The 27,080-nt window shown below is 32.1% G+C and overlaps 5 protein-coding genes across 7 annotated transcripts; 1 reads left to right on the top strand and 4 right to left on the bottom strand.

The window, feature by feature from the left end:
- The first annotated feature begins 970 nt into the window (after positions 1-970).
- LOC101257081 (zinc finger CCCH domain-containing protein 34-like) lies at positions 971-14,048 on the top strand. Its single transcript, XM_004241110.5, has 11 exons — positions 971-1,100; positions 1,177-1,276; positions 1,398-1,543; positions 1,803-1,868; positions 3,762-3,881; positions 4,029-4,355; positions 4,449-4,849; positions 8,566-8,680; positions 10,257-10,503; positions 10,730-10,945; positions 12,576-14,048. Exons 1-8 carry the CDS (start codon positions 1,059-1,061, stop codon positions 8,615-8,617), a joined length of 1,254 nt encoding a protein of 417 aa, XP_004241158.2. The 5' UTR covers positions 971-1,058; the 3' UTR covers positions 8,618-8,680; positions 10,257-10,503; positions 10,730-10,945; positions 12,576-14,048.
- On the bottom strand, positions 12,565-13,721 carry LOC101256494 (zinc finger CCCH domain-containing protein 32). Its single transcript, XM_026031521.2, has 4 exons — positions 13,569-13,721; positions 13,212-13,418; positions 12,704-13,007; positions 12,565-12,608 (listed from the first exon to the last, which is right to left on the bottom strand). Exons 1-4 carry the CDS (start codon positions 13,719-13,721, stop codon positions 12,565-12,567), a joined length of 708 nt encoding a protein of 235 aa, XP_025887306.2.
- A 1,126-nt stretch (positions 14,049-15,174) lies between the features above and the next one.
- Positions 15,175-17,050, bottom strand: LOC101268287 (uncharacterized). 3 transcript variants are annotated; one of them, XM_010323972.4, is made up of 2 exons: positions 16,934-17,050; positions 15,175-15,739 (listed from the first exon to the last, which is right to left on the bottom strand). In XM_010323972.4, the coding sequence occupies exons 1-2, from the start codon at positions 16,998-17,000 to the stop codon at positions 15,396-15,398; spliced, it is 411 nt and encodes a 136-aa protein (XP_010322274.1). In that variant the 5' UTR covers positions 17,001-17,050; the 3' UTR covers positions 15,175-15,395. The 3 variants fall into 3 exon arrangements, with proteins under 3 accessions (XP_010322274.1, XP_004241074.1, XP_019070088.1); XM_004241026.5 differs by having other exon boundaries at positions 15,175-15,752; positions 16,934-17,047; XM_019214543.3 differs by having other exon boundaries at positions 15,175-15,799; positions 16,934-17,016.
- A 795-nt stretch (positions 17,051-17,845) lies between these two features.
- LOC101268001 (uncharacterized) lies at positions 17,846-21,207 on the bottom strand. Its single transcript, XM_004241024.4, has 5 exons — positions 20,765-21,207; positions 20,472-20,609; positions 20,277-20,334; positions 19,879-20,114; positions 17,846-18,761 (listed from the first exon to the last, which is right to left on the bottom strand). The coding sequence occupies exons 1-5, from the start codon at positions 21,079-21,081 to the stop codon at positions 18,692-18,694; spliced, it is 819 nt and encodes a 272-aa protein (XP_004241072.1). The 5' UTR covers positions 21,082-21,207; the 3' UTR covers positions 17,846-18,691.
- A 1,139-nt stretch (positions 21,208-22,346) lies between these two features.
- Positions 22,347-22,862, bottom strand: LOC101267713 (monothiol glutaredoxin-S4-like). Its single transcript, XM_004241023.5, has one exon. It carries the CDS (start codon positions 22,779-22,781, stop codon positions 22,470-22,472), a length of 312 nt encoding a protein of 103 aa, XP_004241071.1. The 5' UTR covers positions 22,782-22,862; the 3' UTR covers positions 22,347-22,469.
- Between the last annotated feature and the right edge of the window lie 4,218 nt (positions 22,863-27,080).

Raw genomic sequence — 27,080 nt, 5'->3', positions numbered from 1 at the left:
TTATCATGAAACACAGATTGAAAAATATATATCCTTTAATAAGAACGACAATGTAGAATAAAAGAGCAAAAAAATGGTACCAATTCGAGCTCGATGGTCGAAAGAGAACTTTCGTTTGCTGCTTCTCTTTGACGCCGTTGTGCGTCTATTTTTCTTCTTTGTTTTCCTATTACTATTTTTCTTTTTCCCCTTTTTGTCCCCCAATTAAAATGTTCAGATTTCCACTTGAACAAAAATACTATAGTAAAATTAACATTATTTGAAGTTAAAAAATAAAGACCCACAGAAGTGCTAAAAAAATACTAATGGATGTCGTTCATTGTTACATAGGACCGTGGGTATAATTTTTGAAGGTATTTTAGGAGTTTTTTTTTTTTTTAACATCTGTTTGGCTGTAGAATTTAGTTTGTTTAAAACATAAGCTAGTACGGTTTCGTATTAATTGGTTCGATTCGGTTTTAAAGTTTATCGGGTTATTAGCTATCGATTTGTAGAGATGCTAAACCGTTGTAGAAACATTAAGATATTGACTTATTGGTTATTGATTTATCGGTTTTTTATTGTTATGAGTTTAACTGTTAAGATTTGACACAAAAACACACACATTGAAAATCACTTGGAAACAAGATGACAAACCAAATAAATCATGCACTTGTGTTCACAAGTTACATCTTTTTCAAAAGCAAACACTTTTACATTGTAGAATAACTAAAAAAAGTCTGAGACAACCAAAAATAAACTAGAAAATCAAACTTTAAGTCGTAGACTTTATATACAAAATAGTATAAATATAATTATTTAATTTATTATCCGATTATTGGTTAACTCATTAAGAAAAAACTTCAAACTTTTAAGAACCAATAACCCGATAACAAATAAAATCAAAACCGTTATCAAAACCACTAAATCAATAATCCAATATTATAAACCAACAATTTTTTTTTTGGTCAATTCTGCTTATCAATAATATGGAACTTACACAGTATTTTGGTAAAAGAAGCAAAAGCCATTAAACGTCCCAAATCAAACGGCGCACACAGTATTCAGTAACTGACTGAATGAGAGAGAAAAAGATTTTTGTCATATTGCCAAAAGCTAAGGTCTCTTTTTTCCTCTAAAACAGAAGTGTAACGTATGAAATATGGTTTTATATTGATAAGTTTTTTTTTTCTTTAGTTCATTTGGGGGAAAATGGAGATGTTTAGAAGAGATCAGTCGACCGATGATGTTCCGGTGACGGAGCAAGCTTCTTCTAACGAGGAAACTGGACTGGAAGGTGAGTAAACTCTTACCTGTATCTTCTAATTTCATCTGTATTTCGCCGGAATTTCAGGACACTAGTTCATGTAATGTGGACTGTATCTGACTCAATTTTTCCCTCATTGGCTGTAATGCAGAGCCTATGCGGCAGTTGTCGGTTGGCACTGAAGCAGGATCTTACCCTGAACGGCCTAACGAGCCTGATTGTATTTATTACTTGAGGAACGGAATCTGTGGCTATGGCTCTCGTTGTCGGTTTAATCATCCTCGTGATCGGAGTTTGGTAATTTTTGTTATAAGCCACATAATAATCGTGTAGTTTTAGGGTTCATTTTGAGGTATTTGTGTTTATTATGATGTCTGATCACTTGATTTGCTTTGTTACTGTTCAATTAAGATTGATCTATTAAGAAATCATTTTTTTTTCAATCGTCAATCTGGATTTTTAAATGTCTATAGTTAATCCTTTAAAATTGCACTTCTTATCTTTATTGAAGTCAGCATGAAAGATTTGAAATTTCATGTATCTAAACTGATAACAGGCTGTGGGAGAAAGAAGAGCTACTGGAGGAGAATACCCTGAGAGAGCTGGCCAGTATGTTTGCCAGGTAGTTCCAGTAAATGTGATAGAAATCAGTTTGAAATTTGGTGTTAGTTTAATGATCAAGTTTGAGAGAGAAGATGTGTTTTTGGATTTGACTATCTTTTGTAAAATAGTTTTTTTACTTTATTTGCTGACCCTGTACTAATGGAGCTGCCTTTTTTGTTAAGAAATCAATATATGTGCTTTTCCGTTGTATCATATATCTAATATATGCTGAATGACATCAAATGTTGTCCTAGCATATAAGTAAGTGGCTTATAAAAATAATCATGTTTTAGTATCTAGTATGCTATTTATGATGTTGATCATGATGAGATTTCTCATCTTATCTTTCAAATGCTCTATGAATTAATCAGATTTGCTAGACTCTATCATACTATTCTTCATTTTTCTGTATCTTGTAAATGTTTCATCTCAGAAGTATTTAGCAGTGAATTATCTTTGAACCGTCCATTTTCCAATTTCATTGCTTATACTTGTATCATTTTCTTCCAATTATGATCGATCATTCTTGTACAATGTTGGTGCATGTGATGAACTAAAATAGAAAAATATGGTCAATATGAATTCATAGCTGACCCCAGCTTGAACTGAGGCATAGAAGTTGTTGTATGATAAATCACTTTTTTTTTTCAGAAGCTATGATTGATTACTATTTGGCATGTATCTCTTCCTTTAGCTCCCCATCTTATGACATACAAAAGCTTGCAGTTATTTGTTATCTATATTTCCAAAAATTTCTTGATTTCCCAGAATTGGGCACTTGGTTGACTCAGCCCTCTCACGAGTCGTCTGTTTGCTGTCTGCCCAAAGAGAAAGACCTCTTTCTCTGTTTTAATCTTGCGTATTCTTCCAAAGTCACTGCTAGAATGTTATAAGTTAATTTTTGGCATTCTGTTCTGCGTTCAATGTTATGTTACTAAGTTCATACTTCTGTTTTTTAATAATTATTTCTTTTGGTCTTTTGGAATAGACTGTTGAATTGGGCTACTCGTAAGTGCTTCAGTTTAAATAATCGGATTTAATTCTACTTTTTATCATGGGGATTCTAGTTTCAAGCTTCTGAGACTTTTCACCTTACCTTGATCACTGTTCACTTGGCGTGAGGTTATGATTTCCGTGTAGTGAATCCAGCACTTCTTTAATTCTATCTATTCAATTCTTAGTGGAAGTTTCCAGTGTCTTTATCTCTATTATGTTTAGTGTTCCAACACATGAAATGTTTGGTTTTGACGAGTTCATTTGTGTACAGTCCATTTTGAAAAGCGTTAAGTCTTCTGTTTCCTCTTCTAGTATTTGCACTAGGTTTGTCTGCATATGTTATATTTTCTAGACCCTACTTGTGGAATTACAATGGATCTGTTGTTATTTTTGTTGTTACCATTTTTTCATGTTATACGCTGAAGATGTTGTTCTTAAGAAATTTTTCCTTCTACTTTATGATTTAATTTTTAAAAATGTGAATGCTATTTCTACCTGAATGTGTGGTTTAGATAAGTATACAGTTGAAACCTACTATATTTTTTCTGATCTGTTAGTTGTCTTGATTTTAACAGATTTAGCTATTTTTTGGATTTTGCCTTGTATGTTACCTGTTGAAAAAAATTCCTCTGGTTTACTTTAATCACTAATCAAAGACAATAATGAAAATCATTCGTCTGCTATAATATTCCATTTCTTATCTTGTACTGTGTGATCTAGCATCTGAACCTATTTTATTCCGAACTGTGATTTACATTCTGAGGCTTTTTCTAATATATGAATTGCTGCTAATTAACTTAAGTCTGTAAAGTTAGATGGCTATATGTCATGCATTTGAAATTCTTGCAAAACTTTCATGTATAAGACTGTAATGTTCACTGTTATAATGCTAGTTGTTCCTGGTTATGATTTACAGTACTATATGAGGACGGGGATGTGCAGATTTGGTGCTTCCTGCAAATACCACCATCCAAGACAGGGAGAGGAATCTCCAAGCCTGGTGATACATAACATTTTTGGTTACCCGTTGCGACCGGTCTGTCTTCTTTTCATGTTCATTATGTTTCTGTCTCCTTGTATCGCTATCTCCATTCGCTTGTGTTTTTAATTCTTTTGTTGGTCTCCGTTGAAATGTTTGACCCTTAAATTATCTTTCTGATTTGGTTCATTGAGTTCGTCACAGAATGAAAAGGAATGCGCACACTATATGAAAACAGGGCACTGTAAATTTGGTATCATTTGTAAATTTAACCATCCACAACCAACTGGTGTGCAAGTTCCAGCATCAGCAGCTGGACCTTTTCCTTTGCCAGCGGTTGTTCCACCGCCGGCCACTTATCCAGAACTGCGACCTCTTCCTGTTGATTCAGCTGAACAATATGGAATAATTACTGGCAACTGGCCAGTTATAGGGCCTGCTCTGCTTTCAGATTCCTATACTCCTGACACATATGGTCCTATGTTTTTCCCCCCTGAAGTGGTTCCCGTGTCGGATTGGACTCATTATCTGGTATGTATATTATTAGTTTTTGTGGCAGCTGTTGATATAGATTTTTTCTGAAATGCATTATTTATCGGGCAAGTATTAAATTATCTGGTGCAGGGTTCTACTAGTCCAGTGCAATACCAAACTACTCAGTCTGCAGCTGGAGCAGGTCCAGTGCCATGCCAATCTTCTCACTCTGCAGCTGGAACAGGTCCAGTGCCATCCCAAACTACTCAGTCTGCAGCTGGAGCAGGTCCAATTTATGGTCATACTGGACTATCTGCTTCAGCACCTGCCTACGCAAGCCCATATGCATCTCTTACTGCTTCTCGTGGTGCGTCAAGCAGCATCCAGGATGGACTTGCATTTCCGGAAAGACCTGGGCAGCCTGAATGTCATTATTACATGAAGTATGGGGATTGCAAATTTGGATCTTCATGTAAATACCAGCATCCACCTGAGTCAAGTGGATCAAAGGCAGCTCTTATCCTCCGTGCTATGGGTCTTCCTCCTGACCTGTAAGCAACTTGCCATCTATTCCTTAGATTGAAATTCTTCACTGCAATTTAATGCTTTATCTTGTGGTCTTGCTTGTAAGTTCATATTATAACAAGTCATCTACCTACATTCCCTTAGTGTTTCTAAGTACAAATTTGCAATTTCCTGTTCTATTGGAAAATTATTGACAATGAAAGATAACTCAGATGTGCTCCTTTCGAAGTACAAATTTGCAATTTCCTGTTCTGTTGCGTGCAATTTCTGACAGTTGATGCAGGAGTTCTCTTTGTCAGTCTTCTGTCATTTTTATTGTGTTTATGATAGTGGAACCGGGCATGTGCTTAGTCCGGGCATAAACTACTTTAAAAATTATATTTGCAACTTCTTTTTGATAACATCAATGAAGTTAATCTATAAATAAAAATAGCATTTAAAATTAAATAATTAAGTCTTGACACAATACAAAAGGAATTGAAAGGTTAACGAAGTTATTTGTTTTTCTTACTTTAATCTTTCCTTCTCTTTAAAAAGTGCATGTTATGATATGATGTAGTTTTTAATTTTTCTTAATTTGATTTATTAAAAAGAAATCAATATTTTATTTCTTAAATGTGCATGGAGCTTTAATATTTTCATGCTTAACCATTTTTTCCTGAATTATATAAAACGTTGGAAATCTCATTCTTTCCTGAATTATATAAAACGTTGATTTCCATCTTTTAAAAACATTTCAATATCCAAAAGTGTGAACAATTGTTGTCGTTTGCCATTATTTCGTATTATCCTATTTGAAGAGTTAAATTGTAGTTTATATTTAATTTTTAAAATCATTTTTAGCTATTTTTAAAAAAAATAATTTAATGATTAAACATGTACTAAGGTAGAAACGGAATGTCTCCATAACTATTTTACTTGTCTATAGTAAATTTCTTAGGAAAAAAGACGATTTGAAATTAAGTTTAATAATCATTTCTATATAAATGAAGGACAACAAACTCTTGGAGCAATTTCAAATTTGGTTGTATAAATAGATCTTTTATGATGTCGCTATCCTCTCTTCCATAGCATCATCACTCCTTGTCTACATTGCTTGGATTTGTCACTTTTAATATCACACCCGTGTTGACACAGCTTGGGTGCATGTGGGATCCGTACCTGTTCTAGTCAATCGATTTTGGGTACTTTGTGCCATTATTCCAATCCTACTCATATAATTTTTCTTTTTCAGTAGGGTCGTGCCATCATTCTAACCTTACCCATATTATTTTTTTTAATGCGGTCGCTCCATCAATTTGAACTATTCTAAATAGTTTCTATTTTCAAGTTGGATCGTGCCATCATTTCCACCATACCTATATAATTTCATTTAGCCATCAAATCTAATACTCCGGCGTATTAGCATGTTTCGACAAATTTTTCGATGACTTTCTTGTTTAATATCGAATCATCTATTTATTCCTTACATGATCCATATACTTCATACTAGATTTTGAGCACTTTGTTGCTAGGGGGAGTTTAGTAGCCTTGTATGTCGATTGTGTAAGTCACTCTATAGTCTGAAACAGTCTTGGCAAGTTTGGTTCGGGAAGTTCAACACTGTAAATTGAGATTGACTTCAATTTTTTGAAGTCGACTGATCAACTTGCTGATAACTCACCAAGCCCCTCATCGGTCCTTGTATTAATTACATTTGTTACATGCTAGGTACATGAATTGTATGTACTAGTTTGCGGGGAAGTGTTAGAACATGAATAGGTTTATACAATCCTATTAGAATAGGAATAAATTTGTATATAATCATATTAGAATAGAAATAAGTTTATACAATTCTATTTGGAATAAGAATAGGAATACAAATTGAAATAGGGATAGTACATAGTATCTTGCTTGGAAAGGATTGTATTCTAATTTCTATAACTAGGGTCTCAATGTAATAATTTAGACACGACGACAATGCAATAATATTCTTTTTCAATATTTCTCACAAAAACGACAAAGAAAAGACCACGTGTCGATCAAAAACTAGTCAAATTTAGCTAATGTGAATCCTCACGGGTCATTTTCACTTCACTTGGGCCTATTTCATTCCAATATACATCATTTAGGTTCTTTAATAACTATGGTTCTCTACATTTTCCATTAATATAATCTTTAATAATACACGTTAATCATTGTGTTCTATGTTTTTGCGAAGTGTATAGATTTGAAAGCTTGTAGGTCCTTTGAGGCAAACTTCCTTCCTCGAGATTCTAGGTCTAGATGGTCCTTTTTTTTTTTTTTTTACATTTACCTTATAAAAGAAGGTCTAGCTCGTCTACACTTGTAACACTTTCAATCATCATGACTTCGCACAATAGATGGATGCATTTGTAGGCATACATAGGATGTAACTAAATCATATTGAGCGACATTTCCTTTTATCTCACTTATTGTCTTGTTCTCTTTGTGTATTTTTTGCACCTTTTATAGGAGGTAATCATTACAATATTGTCTAATCTTGTATTTGTGTTCATCCATCTCAACATTCTTATTTTCACATTAATGATCCCATTACAATGCCTAACAAAGTTATTTTTCAAGCAATAAATACTTGTACATCTTATTCTTCATTTTTGAGTGGCTACCTTGTCCATGAATGTAAAATAATGATATCTTTCTAAATTTAGAAAGCCTTACGCTTTACCCTTTGATGACATGATTTAATAGCCACAAGAATGTGTATGACATGTTTTAGAGCACAAATTTTAAAAATCAGTTTTTCTTTCTTAAACTTTGTGCTCAACCAAACACATAACGGTATATGCGATAGAGGGAGCAATAATTTTTCCGTGAGAATTTGTGCATCTCTTTAATGCCTAAAAATACCTGAAAACCTGGGAAGAGCTTTAAATGACCCCTGTGTTGTGGTCGTCTCAGGATTTTTCTTTCCAAATACTTGTTCAAGTGCAGAAAAAATGTTGAAACTTCGCATTTCTCGTAAAGCTAGACTAAAATGCAAGATGATATCTGTAAATATGTGATGTTATCTCAAGTTTCAGTTTTTTTTAGTGGCTTCTCTTTTGTTTATTGTGTTAAGAGAGTCAAAATTTGTATAGTTTGTTCAATATGTAAACTTGGATTATGGACTATATTTGGACCCTTCAATGATTAAAAAACATATTTCCTAACTTTATGATGCCATACTGTCTACGTGTACTCGATATTGGAACTTAAGAATGTATGTATCACTTGAAATCAATTAATTAGAAATTCAGTTGAAATGACGAAAACAAATTAATCTTTTTTGATACTGCAGATGCATGTTAACTTTTGAATTTTTGGTGTCAAATTCTGTAACAGACAGTATTATGCTATTACTTCCACTTTTGCATGAATTAATTGATGTGAGATTCTAATTTTTTTGGTACTTTTGCTTTTATTTACTTTCAGACATTTAATTTAGAATAATGAAATGCATTAGGGCCATCCTAATGTATATAATTAATAAATCTCAGAAACAAAAGAATAAACAAGAAATATGCCTGACATTTGAGCTAGCTTACTTTCAGGCATGTATTTCGATGGGAGGTATTTGTATCTTTTTTTTTGAGCAGACAGAGTCCTTGTGTGATTTTAGTTGGACGTTCTTTAAGCTATCGTTTCATTGTCACCATTACATTTTTGGATCTGATTTCTTTATTAAGTGACATTGCTTAAATACTTCTAATATTACTTACTATTATTATTCTTATGGCAGAGAGGAGGTTGAACATGTATTTTTAAGTCACTGTATCAAATATTGCTTTTAGAAGATCTGACACGGGTGCAACAACTATATTGGAGAGTCCGTGTAACATAGTTCATCAAGTCTGGTAAGTTTTTCTCTCCTTTTCGTTCTTTTTGCACTGATTTCTGGCTTATGGGAGGCATCTAGCTCAACCCAATTCCAAGGAGAGGTTCACTATGATGGGGATATTCTTTTTTGACCTTAAGGAAAAAATGAAATGCAAAGGGGACCATCCTTTTGTTGCAGAATGTTCCTCAGATCTATGAATTTGTAGGGGCCCTCGAGAAGGATTTATTATAGAGAAAATCTTAATAGTTAGTCCAATCACAACTACACGAAAGTTGTCCCTTTTTTATTGAGATTTACCCATCTAAGAGATGCACAGAGGAAGAGAACGATATTCATATATCCCTTTTCTACTCTACTCCTATTCTGGTTGTGCCATTACCAATCGCGGATAACCCCCTGGGGTCTGACCCCTCCAGACCTAAGAAGAACTACTATCCTTGTGACCAAACACTGATCAGCTTCTTACGTCTAGAGCAATAGTTCCCACGATCCCGACCAACTTCTTGGGAGTAGGGACACTTGATATCTTTGAGAGTTCATCAATTTTTGGTTCAATGGTAGTTTTTCATACTCTTTTAGAAAATTTGAGATTTTCATTCGGAGGTATCAAGTAATATCGATTCATACATGAAATAGACAATCAGAGGTTAGACAAAAGAGTTATTTTCATAACACCGACACCTTTTGTAGGCATACGCTAGAATAACATGATAAAAATTAAAAATTGTGTCCAATTTTAAATGATGCAAATTTTTTATTTCTATTGTTATGATGTTGCTGCTATATAATCTCTCAGGCCCTAGCTCCCTTGTCTTCCAATTCTTCTCCTATATTCTTTTTATTTTTTTGCTCCTTCTGGTCTTCACTTTTGGGTTTTCTTGTGGAGTTTCTCCATTTTCTGTTAAATTTTTTTCTGGTGGATCTTCATTCAGTTTTTGATAGTGAGTTTGGTTGGCGTATGTATGTTTTCTCTCTATTTTTCATGAATGTCATGATCTACTCATGCATGATTTTAGTAGTTTAGGTTCAAATAAATTGCAATAGATATGTTGGACTTAAGATTGGCTTGTACTGCTTTTTGCGTAATGACCTTTCCGTGATTATTGACTTCATACTATTAAGCAACGTAGAGAACTCGGGATGGTACTGTTTTGACAATGCTGTACTTCATGACACACTGACAACCTTGACATTGTTGCATTATGGCACTTCAGATACGCTTCTAGCCTGCTACAACCAAATACAGAGATTTTAAGAATTTATTAAATAATTTTTACCATGCATAAATGGCAGGTGATACTTCTTGTAGCAATCAAAACGTCAAAAGAAGATTTTTACATGTGAAAGACCTTAATTTCATGAACAAATAACAAAAAAATTAGCAAGAAGACACTTTAAAAATATAGCCAACTATGTATTTTGCAAGTTTGTTAAATTTTTCATACGTAATGCATATAGACCCCTTGTCCATGTCTATCCCCTTGTGACGTTTTATTGTTTTATGTACTCACTCTTAGAAGAGGCATTCAAATCTTACAATTTTTTGGTAGTTGGTATTTTTATTATGTTTTCATATTGGATATTTCTTGCAGTGTACAAGTATGGCAAAGAATGACATTCCATGTAGTTGCGTGCAGTGGTGGGACTGCTCCACCCTTAACAAGAGGTCTTGGGTTTGAGCCTATGGAGAAAATCCTATTGGGAGCATACCTCCGAATGAGCCCTGCAGTGCATCATCTGAATTTAGTCTGGGCTCCAATGCAGGCAGCGGATACCAAGTGGAAACAAAAAAAAAGAGAATATCAAAACTCACTCTCTTTTAGAGATATCTGATATACGGTAAGCTTTTGCTTTTCATGTTTCTCTTCTTTGATCATCTATTCACATCCTCATTTGAACAAGAATTTTAAGATTTATCATTTCCTACATCGAAGGAACAGGAAACAACTTAAAGGATTATACACACCTTACATGTGAGAAATAAAAAATAAATATAATGAAGAACATGTAAAAAAATGATAAATTAATGTGCTTCTTTCTCATTTTTATCGTTGCCTCATGACAGTTGATTGTTGAAGACATCTGTAGAACGAAGGGTTGTCCGTTCACCGTATGGACCGATCTAGATCCTGTACCTGATCCTGATGAAATTCAGGTTAAACCATGCTTTCATTCAATCACTTTGGGCTCATCATCTCAATGAAGAGGTGCTACTAAAACTGGAGCAAGTCCAAGAAGGCAGCCTTTATGGAATACTCCAAGAAATATGAGACTGATGAAGGTAAAAGAGATAACTTAGTTTTTATGTTTGTGTTATTCGCGAGTTGGCTCATACTCAGGTACTAAATTTGAATGTCATCCTTCATAGATTTTTTTTTTTGGACCGTGACTTGTATCTGCTCGCACTCCATATATAAAATGTATTTTTACAAAATAACTTCCCTTCTATCTCCAAAATGTTGTTTAGACCACCGTTCATGCTATGAGATACTAAGTATCTATATGCTATTTATGATGTCGATCATGATGAGATTTCTCATCTCATCTTTCAAATGCTCTATGGAGGAATCTAATTTGCTAGATATGCTTTGTCATAAGATTCCTCATTTTGCTGTATCTACTCAATGTTTTGCCTTAGAAGTATTTAGCAGTGAGTGAATTATCTTTCAACTGTCCATTTTCCAATTTCATTGCTTATACTTGTATCATTTTCTTCCAATTATGATTGATCATAGTTGTATAATGTTGGTGCATGAGATGAATTTAAATAGAGAAACATGGTCAATATAAATTCATAGCTGACCCCAACTTGAACTGAGGCATAGTAGTTGTATGATTGATCTTTATTTTTTTGCATAAGCTGTGATTGATTACTGCATGACATTTATCTCTTCCATTAGCTCCCCATTTTATGACATACGAAAGTTTGCAGTTATTTGTTCGATATATTTCCAAGATTTTTGTGATACTCAAAATTGCACACTTGACTCATTCAGCCCTTTCATGAGTCGTCTGTTTGCTGCCTTCTCAAGGAGAAAGACCTCTTTCTCTGTTTTAATTTTGCATTTTCTTTTAAAGCCACTGCTACAATGTTATAAGTTAATTTTTGGCATTCTGTTCTGCGTTCAATATTATGCTACATTGCTACTAAACTCATACTTCTGTTTTTTTTTTAAATTTCTTTTAGTCTTATTACTCGTTAGTGCTTCAGTAAAATAACCGCATTAATTTCTACTTTTTATCATGGGGGTGCTAGTTTTGAGCTTCTGAGACTTTTTACCTTACCTTGATTCATCTGTTCACTTGGCTGTCTAGAGTGAGGTTATGATTTCCTTGTTGTGAATCAATCACTTTATAAAGTCTGTCTATTCAATACTTAGTGGAAGTTTCCAGTGTCTTTATCTCTCTATTATGTTTAGTGTTACTTCTGATGCATATCAAATGTTTGGTTTTAAAGAGTTAAACTGTGTACAGTCCATTTTGAAAAGTGTAAAGCTTCTATCGCGTTTTCTAGTATTTACACTAGGTGTTCTGTGTATACACTATCCTTTCTAGACCCAACTTGTGGAATTACAATGGATTTGTTGTTGTTTTTGTTGTTACCATTTTTTAATGTCTCATACTGAAGATGTTGTTCTTAAGAAAATTTTCCTTCTACTTGGTGATTTAATTTTAGAATGTGATTGCTAATTCCTACTTAAATGTTTGGTTTAGATAAGTATGCAGTTGAAACCTACCATATTTTTTCTAATCTGTTAGTTGTCTTGATTTCGACAGATATAGCTATTTTTTTATTTGGCTTGTTAGTTACCTGTTGAAGAAAATTCTTTTGTTATACTTTAGGATCACTAATCAAAGAAAAATATGAATATCAGTTCTTTTGCTATAATATTTCCTTTCTTATCTTGTAGTGTGTGATCTAGCACCAGAATTCATTTTGGATGCTGTTCGAAGGAGCAAGAGAAGCAGTAAGAGACACATATGGCCCCGCGTAGGCAGGTGCTGAAGCAGATAGTTGTGTATGACCATAAAACTGAACCTGCTCCAGCTGCATACTGAGTAGTTTGGGATGGCACTGGACTAGTAGAACCCTGCACCAGATAATGACATTCAGGCTGCCCAGGTCTTTCCGGAAATGCAAGTCCATCCTGGATGCTGCTTGAAGCACCAAGAGAAGCAGTAAGAGATGCATATGGGTTTGCGTAGGCAGGTGCTGAAGCAGATATTCGTGTATGACCATAAACTGGACCTACTCCAGCTGCAGAGAGAGAAGTTTGGCATGGCACTGGACCTGCTCCAGCTGCAGATTGAGTAGTTTGGTATGGCACTGGACAAGTAGAACCCTGCACCAGATAATTTAATACTTGCCAGATAAATAATGCATTTCAGGAAAGATCTATATCAACAGCTGCCACAAACACTTATAATATCCAGATAAGGAGTCCAATCCGACACGGGAACCACTCTAGGGGGAAAAAGCATAGGACCATATGTGTCAGGAATATAGAAACCTGGAAGCAGAGCAGGCCCTATAACTGGCCAGTAACCATTCCATATTGTTCAGCTGAATCAACAGGAGGAAGAGGTTGCAGTTCTGGATAAGTGGCTGGCGGTGGAACAGCCGCTGGCAAAGGAAAAGGTCCAGCTGCTAATGCTGGAACTTGCACACCAGCTGGCTGTGGATGGTTAAATTTACAGGTGATACCAAATTTACAGTGCCCTGTTTTCATATAGTGTGCACATTCCTTTTCATTCTGTGAAACAAACTCAATGAACCAGATCAGAAAGATAATTTAATGGTCAAACATTTCAAAGGAGACGAGCAAAAGAATTGAAAACACAAATCAATGGAGATAGCGATACAAGGAGACAGAAGGAAAACATAATGAACATGAAAAGAAGACAGAGGGTCGCAGCGGGTAACCATAAATGTTATGTATCACCAGGCTTGGTGATTCCTCTCCCTGTCTTGGATGGTGATATTTGCATGAAGCACCAAACTTGCACATCCCCGTCCTCATATAGTACTGTAAATCATAACCAGGAACAACTAGCATTATAACATTACAGTCTTATACATGAAAGTTTTGCAAGAATTTCAAATGCATGACATATAGCCATATAACTTGTATTCAACAGTCACTTGGGTTAATTAGCAGCAAGTCCAATATTAGAAAACCTCACAATGTAAATCACAGTTTGGAATAGAAGACCTGGGCTACCGTCTACCTGAATGTCATTATTACATGAAGTATGGGGATTGCAATTTTGGATCTTTGTGTAAATACTCTTATCATCAGTGCTATGGGTCTCCTGACCTGTAAGCAACTTGCCATGTAATCCTTAGATTGAAATTCTTCACTGCAATTTAATGTTTTATCTTTTGGTCTTGCTTGTAATTTTATATGATAACAGGTTATCTGCTAACATTCCTTTAGTGTAAATTTGCAACGTTTTTTTGAGAATGTCAATGAAGTTAGTATATAAATAAAGATAGCATTTAAAATTGAATAATTAGAAGTCTTGATACAGCAATTACTTCTGTAGATTTCATTCAGATTAAACCATACAAAAGGAATTGGAAGGTTAATGAAGTTATTTTTTATTCTTACTTTAATATTTCTTTCTCTTAAGAAAGTGCATGTTAAGATATGGTGTATTTTTTTTAGTTATTTAACTTCTTTTTTAAAAAAACAAGAAATCAATATTGTTATTTCTTAAACGTGTATGGAGCTTTAATGTTTCATGTTTAACTTAACCATTTTGTCCTAAAATTATATAAAATTTTAATTCCAATCATTTTAATAACATTTCAATATCCAAAAGTGTGTACAATTACTCTCTGTTCACGTTATTTAGTATCATATTATGAGTAATATAAGAAAAAAATATAATGAATTGTGTATATACATTATTTACATAGAGATCCCACTTATAGAATTATAATACAATCCTTTACCATTCTATTACTATTCCTATTTTTATTTCTATTCTAAGTAGGACGGTATACATATTAATAAAGATAAAGAAAAAGTAAACATGAAATACACAATTTTTATTGCATATTATTATGTGACAATTAACAGTTTAGAAAAATATGACAGGTTAAAGCTCACATTTAAAAGCTAATATATCCACTCCTTTTGCTATGTCATCCTCCAACGGTGTAAGATACTTACTCTATCCGGATTTGTTTGTCATGTTGTGTTTATCGAAAGTCAATTTAACTAATTTTTGAAGATAAATTAGATATTTTAAAACTATATGAAAAGTATTATAAATTTCAATTTTTTGCATATCAATATGATAAAAAAATACATCTTAAAATATTAGTCAAGTTTTTATAATTTGACTCTAAAAATAGAAATTATGACAAATAATACCGTATCAGATTTCCAAGTTCAAAGAGAAATTAGATCAAATCTTTTACAAAACAATCGCATCAAACTATGCAGATAAATTCTAGAAAGAATATACGGCAGTGCCAAATTATTTTGGTGCAAAAGACGGTTTAGTTTTACCAAATTCAGTATACTCTATTATGTTGTACACAAGCGGATTTTCACAAAGAATGTGTCAAACAAATGCAAACTGCAGTATGTTATGTTGTTAACCAAGGGGCTTTTTCTCCATCAAGCCGCGATAATTGTGTGACCAACTGCAGTCATTGGTAACTCATTTTTTAAGCAAAATGTATAAAAACACAACTTCAACGAAAAGAGAAACACAAACTATCTTGTTGATTTATCACTAGATGAGGGTGCTTTGGTTACAGATGAACTTGTCGACTCTTCAGCTTGCACAAGTTTGCGAAGTCTGTCTTGAAGGACTCTAACTCTGTCTTCTGTTTTGCGGAGCCTTCGCCATCTATAGGCAAACCAGAGCCCCAATCCTCCGTATACAACAGTATAGGAACCCCAAACATAGGGGTAGGTTTCTGCATTCTCTTTCACTTTCTGGTACTGTTCTTGTATCTTACCTGCCCAAGTAGTGTATGAGTAACTTTCTGATTGTTTGTCTACTGTAGTTGGTGGTTCAATCACTTCACTCTTCTCCTGAGTCGCCATTGTTGGTCCTGTAACTCAAAACTTAAAAAATAGTCTCAATGGAGAACCAACCCCTGTGACATGTACAACTTGGTTGCAGCAAACACAAACAGTCCTCAGTTACTCGGAGCAATAAGAATTAAGATTATCGAATACAATAAAATATACTGTTACCCTAGCTAGGAGGTACATACTGCTCTTTAACACATTTAAACCATTTTTTTCTTGGAGAAGAAAAATAGCAAACATGATTTTTACTATGGCATGTAGAGGCAAATAAGATAACCATCTATCTAGAGAATGAGCACGAGTAATCTTTTGTAACAATGTTTCTAACATATGCTTTATTGATATCAAAAGACGTCACTTTTTGGTAGACAGGGATCCCGTAAAAAACTTCTTTCGAGGAATGGGCCAGACTGGGTCATTTCTCAAGAACAATAGCTAAAGGGCCTGATACTACCACTTGGATAACAGATGAAGCCAGGACTTATCTACATAGAAAATAAAATGGAAACAATCCAAAAGATATATCCTAGACTGAAAGAGTTCAATCATCCTTAAGAACACATTAACTTCAAGAGCTTGCTCCGTATGCTTCATTGGAACTCCAACAAAATCAAAAGGCCTTAGAATTTCTATCTAACTCACAATCCTTAAATCTTCCTCTAAAAATGAAAGGGCAGCCCAGTGCACTTAGCCCCCATTAAGTGGGGGGATCCAGGAAAAAGCTGGACCACAAGGGTCTATTGCGCACACACACACCAGCTCAAACCTGTGACCTTCTGGTCACGTCACATGGCAACAACTTTACCAGTTACACTAAGGATCCACTTCAATCCTTAGTCTGAACAATCAGTAGAACCAAATTAACCTAACCTAACAAACTTACGCATTCAGAATGTGTGTTTGTTTTCTATAAACAAATCGAATTACATTTATCAAAGAAAATTCTAATTGAACAGTAAAACGAAATTGTACATTTCCAGCTTTTGCAGATAATAGTAATAAATAATAAGCTGATAACTAAATCTTCCTGGATAAAGGATCAGTCTCCAATTAAGGCTTAAATATCTCGATCTAATTATCTTCTCCATGGAACTACAATACTACTTGGAAAGCACCATAGAAACTACATCAAAACAACTATTGGCATATGAAAAGTTCTACTTCGTTCTGAGCAATCAAAATCGATAAAAAAAAAAAGAGAGAATCGAACATACCGTTTGGGGGCAGATCCAGGAGGGTCACACCAGTCGTAGGGTTTATCCCGGGTTTCCACGATTGCATTTAAATCCACACCCTATATTCCTTTTATTAACTACAAACTTAAAAATAATGATTTTTAACTTATTTGTTTATATTTTATTTTATTCAAATATTATAAAAATATGTATAAAAAGAACTAATTTAATAAGATTAATTCTAACGTACTCTTGGATCGAAGGATATCAACTTATATTTACGATATTGTGCTCTACATTTTCTTGTGAGATAAAACTGAACTGATAACTTTTATTTATATTAAAAATTATATCAACTTTTGCAGCAACATATATATAAATAAGATTACAGATCAAGTACGAAATTCTGAAGTTAGTAAATGAGAATACGAGAAAATAAGAAGCCTCTTCAAAAAGGAAAAAGGCTTAAGTATGTTATTCAACTTTCAGAAAACGCTTATTTATATCATCAATTAAAAGTTTGACTCATTTATTTCATACCATTAAAGAAAAGACTCATTCATGTCATTATTTTTAATAGTGATTTTACAAAACCATTTTTAACACGTGATCAATTATAATTCGTCTACGTCATCAATTTTTTAATTAAAAAAATCATAATTTTGAAAAAAAAAATTGAATTAATTTTTTTTATTTTTTATTAAATAAATTGATGACATAACCAATTATAATTTGGCCACATCATCAATATTTTAAATAAAAAATCAAAATTCTAAATAAAAATTGAATTATTTTTTTCTGATTTTTTTATTTAAAAAATTGATAACGTGACCGAATTATAATTGGTCACGTGTGAAAAATGATTTTGCAAAATCACTGTTAAAAAGTAATGGCATGATTGAGCCTTTTCTTTGACAGTAATGAACCAAACTTTTAACTGATACAATTCAATGGCATATTTGGGTCTTTTCCCCTGAAAATATATATTTAAACAGTTATATTAATGGAAAATGTCACGTTTGGTGGCTGGTAAACATACATAAATTTTTGTCTATATTTGGGATTGCAATGAATTTCTCTTTTTATGCATGCATAATCTTTTGGTCCTATGTAGAAGAGTTAAGATTTTCCAGAGTCACGCATATCTTAACGACATAATTTAATATCGAAACATGTATACCATCTAATTTGGTACATGACACTGCGCAGTTAACATCTTTCCAACGATGTGCATTTCACACAAGAGATTCGCAACCCTGTACAGTTTCTATTTGAAAGGCTTATCATCCACTTCGCAAACTATCAACACAAGGTTCTTCTTCCTTCTTCAAAATGCGGACTTCACAGAGGATATAACTGGAAAAACTAGGTCCACCAACGTCGAACCGTACTTTTCAAACAGTGTCTTATTGAGCTCAAACAGGTCACTAGCACATCGTCTACCAAATGCTAACTCCTCAGGAACTCCTGTCACTCTTCTACTGTGTCTTGGACTTCACGAAAAAGGTCATTGAATATGCACAACAAATATGCTCATCCCTGCCTAGACAAAGCCAAGGCAACAAGACTTCATCCATAAGGAGCAGTGCATAGTGTGGGCTCTTCAACCAATCTTAACTGGCTATCAAGGAAGAAAAACTGGCGGCCTGCTCTTCCATTTGCTGCAAGAATTCAGATTCGAACATCCTTATGGTCATGATCAGATGACTATGCTGGAACACAACACTATCTTATCCCTCTCAATCCATTGTTATCCCCAGGAGTGTAGCCAACGCAGTGATGATTGGTACTGGTGAATTAGTCCAAGGAGTAGTACTCCACCACAGTATCATATGTTTGCATAGAGAAAGGGCTCTCGGCAAAGCATCTACAAAGAACATTATTTTAGGTCAAAGAATGAGGTATGCTTTACCAAAAAAAAAAAAAGGTCTGAACAGCAATGCTTTAAAGATTGAGAACGAGGAGCAGAAAGAGACTAAAATTTTATACATACAAATTTTTTTTCTTGAAAAGAACAAGAGTGAAACCAAAAGGTGGAAAAACAAACTAAAACAAAATATTTCTTAAAAAAGAAAGAAACCAAACGGCAAAAATAAAACAACAGGAACAAACATATTAGTTGAAAATAGCTACACAAAGAGCAACTTAAAAAATAGTGGATATCATTTCAAAAGAAAATATATTCACAGTTCCTGTTCTACTACTGTTACAATTGCAGCTCTGGCAGTTAGTTTAAACCAGGATAGCAGTTTCTAATTCTAAATAGATCATTGGTAAATATGGCATTGCCGGTATCTAACCTGGACGGACTTATTTAGAGCGCTAACTTGCCATAATCTAGTGAAAGTTTGACTGATAAACCTTGATGTACTATCTCCCTTTCTTTCTATGAGATGAATTCAATGAATGGTTAACGCCAGCAGGTCAGACAAAACTTTCTATTAGCCAATTATATTATATCCTAAGCCTCCTGCCTGTGGTGGCAATAAGTGAACTATACAAATTAGTTCATGGATGCTATCTCAGTATTCAAAGGTGGAAATTCAAAGACATAATCCACTGCCTTCAATGTTCATAAACGTTTGCTAAGACAGTTGACGGAATTGGATCTCACAGCTATAAATCTAGAGCACAAAGAAAAACTCAAAGTCTAACATGGGTTTACCTCGAAAAGGGTATGGCAGAGATTAATAAGATGGATGCATATCCTGGTGACCAGGATTCAAATCCCAGCAAATACAAAAAACTCTGATCACTTCACATGTGCCTAAACATTTATGAGTATGTACATGTGTGAGTTGTGGGTAGCAAGTATCCGGTGTAATAGTCGGTTTGTGCTCAAGCTAGATCCCACATGACCATTATAAAAAATAATCTGAAATTAATCAGCCTCTGCTTAATGTAGGCTTAGTGTAATAAAGTTATAAGTTAAGTATACCTTCGTGTGTTAAAGTAAAGACTCAATGAAGTAGAATGAGAGATACCTTAGTTCATGCCAAAACACTTCTGCACGTTCATGCAAGAAGGGCCGCAATGGAGCAAGAAATTCATTTCTGTCGCACCACTGTGTTGAATGTGTATTCTCAGTGATAAAAAGTGAGGTAGCAACATGGACGATAATGGATGGATCTGGATCACCCAGTATAGCCTGCAGCTCTCTTCTTATCCAAGGTTCTATTCTCTGTAACATCTTTTCTTTGGTACTCCTATTATCCATGTGCTATAAATTAAAACACAGTAATATTATAAGCAAATTTAGTCATCTCAAACAGAACCAATTAAGACAGGCAACTTCCAATCATCTGGTTCTTATTATCAAGATAGTAGATACAACAATAGCTATCTTTAGTGAAATGCATATATCCATTGGGCTAAGCATTACCTGCATAAGGCAATTTTTAGATGAAAAAGGAACAGCCTGCAATCTCTCTTCATAAATGCTGCAACAAAGTATGCATTTCCAGGTCAAACAAATATCATCTATTAGGATTTTCTAGACCAAATTCAGACACCTATAGATAGGTAAATGGAATAGCATATTAAGGAGAAATTACAAATAATTAGTAAGCATTTGTACCTGGAACGCCAGAGAATGATTCTCCTAGTAATATCATCTGGATTCAAAGCTCCTTTGTGATCAAAGGATCGCCGCCTTGGGAACGGCCTCGTTCTGGAGCCAAAAGTATTCAACTCTTCTCTCCTTCTCCTAATCACTCTGTCCAACATAAAAATCACAAACTCACTGGGGATAATTCGGAGCAACTTAGGGATATTTCAAATCAATTAGACTTCAACACTAAAAGTTAGTAGTACGATTTCGTTTTTTATGAGCTAAAACTGATAGATAATTTAAAGGACAAAAAAACTAACCTTCGGTCCGCCAATCGGTCTCTCAGCCTAGAGGGAACAAAACCTGAGTGTAACTTCTTAGTCTCGTTACGAGCTGATAATTGCTCTTTCTGGAAGGTCCGGGAGGAGAAGCTGATTCTGGAGAACCATGAATCAAAGTCGGCGTTGCAGAGAGGGCATTTTCTCTTCACATCGCTCCATCTGCGGATGCAAACGATGCAGTAGGCGTGCATACATGGGATAACAACCGCCGCGCTCCGATGGTGTATCTGGCAGAGGCATATCGGACATGATTGCCGGGCAACGGCAGCGGCAATTTCCTTAAATCTGGAGTCCATAAGAGAGACAATTTCAAGTCGGGTCAACTGGTTTAGACTTTGATGGCAGTTATATGGTTGGGCAAGAATTTATAATTTAAAATAAATTATAATTATTCATTAAAAGAAAAACTAAAATAAAATAACTTAATTACTAGCAAAATAAAAATATAATATTTTTAAAACGATTTCAAATGAAAATTGAAAAAAAAAAAATGTCATACAAATGGAAATTAATTGAGTACTTTTTTAATCCTTTTGTACGGGTTGAGCAAGCTTTGTATATATATATTTTTTTAGTTGGTCATTCAATGACATTTTATTTTTAATATTAAAATTTATTTAATTTATTCACATTACATAAAATTAAAAACTTTATATATGAGTGCGAATAACTCGGGAGTAGCGTGACATGCTGGTTGAGAGCTTTCTTGAAGTCGCTCCAACTCGTAGTGTTATTTCAATAAAATAATCTATAATAATAGTGTCCATGTGATAAAATTCAAAAAAAAAAAAGAGTTCATATGATAGATAAAAGTACTTAAAAATAGTGGCTAAAGTTCATAGAATTTAACTACAAACTAAAATTTCAATATTTCTTCGTTCAGTAATATATGTATTTATGGTGATAAAAATTTTTTTGATTGAATTGTTTTTTTTTCTCATTCAGTATTTAAAGTTTACATCAAAGTTTTAATTAAATTTAAATCGCATATTATATAATTCATTTGAAAATAATATTCCTAATATAATTTTTTTCATATCCAGAACTTAAACCAGAACATCTAATTAAAGATAAAACTTTTCCACTCCATAACTCATGTTGATTTTTTGATTAAATTGTCGAGACTTAGAGTTTATTTAGATTGGCTACGTATCTTTAGAAAAGACAAGGCAAGTAAATGCTTAACGAAAATTACAATAAAATAATAAATAAAATTGATACAACAATCTTTTACATAGTTAGTAGTACATGTAAGTTAGATTCTTACCCATTTTTATTTTTTCCTCTTATCATTTAAAAAAGAATGATTTTATTTTTTTTAGTTTATTTAAAAAATGTGTTTTTGGTAAAATTTAACTTAACTTTTTACATGTGCATGTTTAACATTACAAAATCAAAGAATATTTTAATATGTTTGACATAACTTTAATTTAAAATCACAAAATTAATTTTTTTTAAAATTCTGTTCCAAATCAAATAAAATTATCCTTTTTGAAACAAATGAAATACTTCGGTACATATTATCTTCCTTTTGGAAGTTTCACATTGGGATAAAAACCAATAGTAATAAAAGAGTATTCATTATTTCATTACAATTCATGTCGATCATTAAATGCCAACTAGGAGTATTATTCTTAAAAAAAAATGACCATTATCATTTTGATTATTTATATATAATTAAATTTTAAACCCATAAAGCGCCAGCGGTTTTGAGTTTAGGCTTTAAGGCCCCTTGTAAATGAAGACTCATGACTTCACTTTCTCCACCGACCATTTGGCCGCCGATGAACACCGCCGGCACCGTCGGATTGCAGCCGAGATTCGAAAGCACAGTCTCGATCTCACGGCCAGTTCTTAGCATCTCATCGAGCTCGTAAACTGCGGTGTTAACGCCGAGATCGGAGAAGAAAGACTTAATGGAGTGGCTCATGCAGCAACCAGTCTTGCTGAATATCACAACTGGCTTTTCTGTTACCATTTTGCTTAATTTATCCATAGAAAAATAAATATGAATTTAGAGGTCTGGTGATTTTTGTTGAAAGACTTTTTGAGTTTTTTTAAGGAAAAGGTCCAGTGAGATATGTATTTATAGATTTTACATGCATGTTTAATTTAAAGAAAAAGAATCCAAAAAATTAAAATAAAAAGTAGTACTAGTATCGTGGTTTCAATACGTTGATACAAAATGCTCCTATGGTTATTAAACGGATAAAAATGTCATTTTTTAAATAATATTTTATTTATTTATTTAAACACATCTTGTTTTCGGGTGAGAATATTACTTTTAGGAAACCTTATCCTTTTTTTAAAAAAAAAATCACTTCTAACTAATCGAAAAGTAGGAAATAATAAATTTTTTCTTGATATCATTTTACCAATTAAAATAGAAGTATTCTTTTAAGGATAATATAAATCATATATATAAGAGCCTAGTAAACTCATAATTCTATTTTCATATAGATAATTATAAAAAAATTATAATAAAACAAGATATTTTTTTCCAAATTAAACATTTGCTAAAATAAATATTATGAGGAAAAGAATGTGCTCAAAGAAAATAAAATAATTTATTTAGTTGAAAAAATGCATTTTAACAATAAAAATATTTTTTTATCGAATTATAAATGAAGGATATTTTTATTTATTTAACATAGTTTAAAGATATTTTGATCTTTTCTGTAATAATAGTAATATATTTTATTCCATACTCCATCTGTTCAATAATACTTGTCCATTATTGATTATACACACTTCTTAAGAAACTATAAATAGGAGAGTAATTTTACTATATAACACTTTAAATATAACAAATAAAATATTTTTGAAAATGTTATTGGGAAATGACTATAAAATGTAAGGATCAATTAGGAACTAAGTGTAAAATTATCAATTGATTTTATAAATAGATAAATATTATTGGACATTTTAAAATAATATAATGGACAAATATTGTTAGACATACCAAATTCTCATCTCGTAATCTTCTCTCCCATTTCTCTTTTCCCTGGCCCATCTTTTTAAAAATTATTTCCGCATCCTATTTATAAATATGAAAATTTCTTATATAAATTATTTACACTCAAAATAAATATATTTATTATAAAAGATACTACAAAACCAATTGACTCTATCAGCTAATACTATAACTCAATGTCCCATCATGTATAAGAATCTGAACAATTAACCAAAAACCTCTATAAATCATTTAAGAGCCATTATACTACAAAGAGAATATAATTCAAGTGGGAGTAATTAAACTTTACCAAATATCTATAAAAAAAATTTAAAAAAATGGTTAATTAAACATATGCATGGGTTTTTCATTATAATTAACACATTACACATAAATTGCACAGATATTATTAGACTGTATGATCTTATCACGAGGTGCCTAATTATGAATATTATTTTAAAGCCGTTTCCTTTATTTCGTTTTTCTATTTCTAGACAAATAAAATTAACAACGTAATTAGAAGATATATTTGGGTTGTGGTTGCAAAATTTTGTGAGTGAATAGTTCAGCTGATGCACATATATTAACACTAATGAAAATAAAAAAGTTTCACCATACACGATTAACTCATGATAACTACATATCAAAAATTGTGGTGAGTAAGCTTAGATATAGGCAGGATTTTGAGATGATAAATGTACTATTACGAAAAAGGTGAATTTAAGATATAAATTTGATCGGTTAGATATTTTGGTTTTTATCATTGAATATCATTAAAATTGTAAAATTATAGGTCCAACATCAATTCTTATATATATATATATATATATATATATATATAATAACTTAGGGAGGTATTACCCAATTTTAGAAAGAAAACTAAAACGAAATAGATAAAAAATTCAGATTTCTATCATCTCTTAGAGAGGTGCACCAAGTCATCATTAATTATATTATATGATTTTACGAGTGTGAGTTCACACATATATATTTTAATATTAATTTAAAAACATAATACTACCTATATAATTTCGAAAAAAACATGAGTTCACGTGAACCTAGTAACCTCCTCTCTTTGTGAGTATGTAACTAGTATCATTCCATCATTAATCTAAAATTTCAAACTAGAGCTCTAAAAATAAAATTAAGGATTTGAGATGTAATATAAAATCATGATACTAGATTGATATGAAAGTTGAAGTTTTGCATGGACATGTCATTTGTATTTTTTTCTCATAAACATGAAAATCTCACAGTTATGAAAATCATAAAAAGAAAAAAAATCAATTCTTATACAATCTTACCAAATGAGCAACTCATATTTCATAAATAATATATCCAAATATCCTAAGGCGTCATGGTGATATATAAATGACATATCTCCATGTTTCTTTTATAAATAAATGTTTGTGATTACAAACTTTCAAGTAAACATAGTTTTATGAAGATTCATTTGTCAAACCGTAGTAGAAAATAGTTAGATTTTAATATAATGTTTTATATGGCATAAACCATCGATTAATTTTTGAATGATGGATCTTTTATATATATATATATATATATATATATATATATATATATATATATAAACTTATTGATCTAAGTCTACATTTAAAAAAAAATTTAAAATCATGATTTGAAGATTATTTTTCTAAAAAAATTTTGAAATACGAGATCATGATTCCAAATTATAATATGAAATTACATGTTAAATTATTTTATAGAGAGCATTACTTTTAAAATTTTACTTTTCATGAATTAGAATTAATTAAGCTCTAAAGTCTAAAGTAAGCATAAAATGTGAAATGACAATTTAAAAAATAAATAAATTCTTATGGCATACGGAAAAAGGACGTGTCATTGTACGGTTTTAATTTCTCTTTTATGATAGTTCAGTCTCTCTTTTTTTTAATTTCTTTTATCCTATGGTTATATCATTAGCCATGAAATAAAGGAAAATATAATATGTATAAAGAATCAAGTGGGATAAGGAAAATCTTGATTAAAATTCCCAATTAGAGAAAGCGACTCATGTATCCATCTAGTACGAATTAAGCATCTGATGTGTTAAAAGTCGGACTAAAATCTATTTGAATTGATTTATTTTATATATTTTGTATTTAAATAATTTTTAAATTATTTTATTATTTAAATAAAATAAAAATAACAAAGTGATTCGAAATTTTTTATTTTTAATCTAAATAAATTATAAGTTAAAACTTATATTTATAATTTTTTAACTTATTAAACAAACTCTTATCCAATCAGGATATTTCTGTGGTCCAATATATAAATATTCGTATTTCATACAACCACGCAGAAAGGTAATTAGGAGAATGAGGATATAGAATTTTTGCAATCACTTTTATTGATAAGCACATGCTTATCTCTTTTGAGGACATCCAATAAACAAATAAATACCCAGTAAAATATAGAGTAAGTATTTTTTTAAAAACATTATCAGATCATATAAATTGAGATTTAAAATCTTAAAATTAAAATATACATACCAAAATAATACGATGGTGTAAAAGATCACCTGTTACATATTTAAACAGTTGCTGACAACACTTATCATGCACTTAGAGAAAATAAGTGAAGTGTTTGTTCCAGTTTTTAAGAGAAAATTATAAGTGTTTTTGTAAAGAATAGTAGAAAATTGTTTTCAAAAGCTTAAAAAAATATATTTCTTAAAAGCGGTCAAAGAAAAGAAAATCATACTTGAAAACATTTTTAAAAAAACTTAATCAGATACTAATTGATGCTTGAAAGTATACTTTTTTTTAAAAAATAATTAGTAAAGCACAAATAACACATCGCCAAAATTATTTTTTCAAAAAAATAAGTTAAAGGGTCACTGAACTAAATTTTGGGCAACTTACTTACTACCCATAAATGACCCTAGTACATTTCCAAAGGTCAGATTTTACCACTTGCTTGCTCGCAATGAAGTTCATTTTCATTTCATATCTATCTATAAAGAAATAATATTCCCTCTATTTATTTTAGAAGGCAGATAAAATATAGAATTTATCTAATTAAAAAAGATCTGATCCCAGTAAATATGATTCGTCATTTTATATGGTAGAAAAATTAACTCAAGTGACTAAAAGTGTGATACATACACGTATTGAAGTGCTTTCGATGCTCGAATAGAGGAAAACTGATTGGACATTAATTATCATCTCAAGATAAAATACCACCAAGAAAAAGGAAATTATTAAGAGATAGAACAGATGGTTTGGATCGGTTTTTCTCTAAAATAAAAACTAACTTAATCGATTTTTCATAGATTTAAATCAGGTCAATTTTTATCAGATATTTGGGTTTTGTTGGTTTATT

This window comes from Solanum lycopersicum, chromosome 6 (genome assembly GCF_036512215.1).
Source record: "Solanum lycopersicum chromosome 6, SLM_r2.1".
Classification (NCBI taxonomy): Eukaryota; Viridiplantae; Streptophyta; class Magnoliopsida; order Solanales; family Solanaceae; genus Solanum; species Solanum lycopersicum.
This window is presented reverse-complemented; position numbering and strand designations above follow the sequence as displayed.

Bases quoted from the DNA above. Each gene is read 5' to 3' on its own strand.
- LOC101257081 (XM_004241110.5), top strand. From the start codon at position 1,059: ATGAGAGAGAAAAAGATTTTTGTCATATTGCCAAAAGCTAAG. The intron at 1,544-1,802 runs GTAATTTTTGTT...AACTGATAACAG, and splicing joins ATCCTCGTGATCGGAGTTTG to GCTGTGGGAGAAAGAAGAGC. The intron at 1,869-3,761 runs GTAGTTCCAGTA...TATGATTTACAG, and splicing joins CTGGCCAGTATGTTTGCCAG to TACTATATGAGGACGGGGAT.
- LOC101256494 (XM_026031521.2), bottom strand. From the start codon at position 13,721: ATGCTAGTTGTTCCTGGTTATGATTTACAGTACTATATGAGGACGGGG. The intron at 13,419-13,568 runs GTCTTCTTTTCA...TTTGTTTCACAG, and splicing joins GTTACCCGCTGCGACCCTCT to AATGAAAAGGAATGTGCACA. The intron at 12,609-12,703 runs GTTCAGTTTTAT...TCCTTCGAACAG, and splicing joins TCAGTATGCAGCTGGAGCAG to CATCCAAAATGAATTCTGGT.
- LOC101268287 (XM_010323972.4), bottom strand. From the start codon at position 17,000: ATGCAATCGTGGAAACCCGGGATAAACCCTACGACTGGTGTGACCCTC. The intron at 15,740-16,933 runs GTATGTTCGATT...TTTGAGTTACAG, and splicing joins CCTGGATCTGCCCCCAAACG to GACCAACAATGGCGACTCAG.
- LOC101268001 (XM_004241024.4), bottom strand. From the start codon at position 21,081: ATGGACTCCAGATTTAAGGAAATTGCCGCTGCCGTTGCCCGGCAATCA. The intron at 20,610-20,764 runs GTTAGTTTTTTT...TATGTTGGACAG, and splicing joins GACCGATTGGCGGACCGAAG to AGTGATTAGGAGAAGGAGAG. The intron at 20,335-20,471 runs GTACAAATGCTT...ACTTTGTTGCAG, and splicing joins ATCATTCTCTGGCGTTCCAG to CATTTATGAAGAGAGATTGC.
- LOC101267713 (XM_004241023.5), bottom strand. From the start codon at position 22,781: ATGGATAAATTAAGCAAAATGGTAACAGAAAAGCCAGTTGTGATATTC.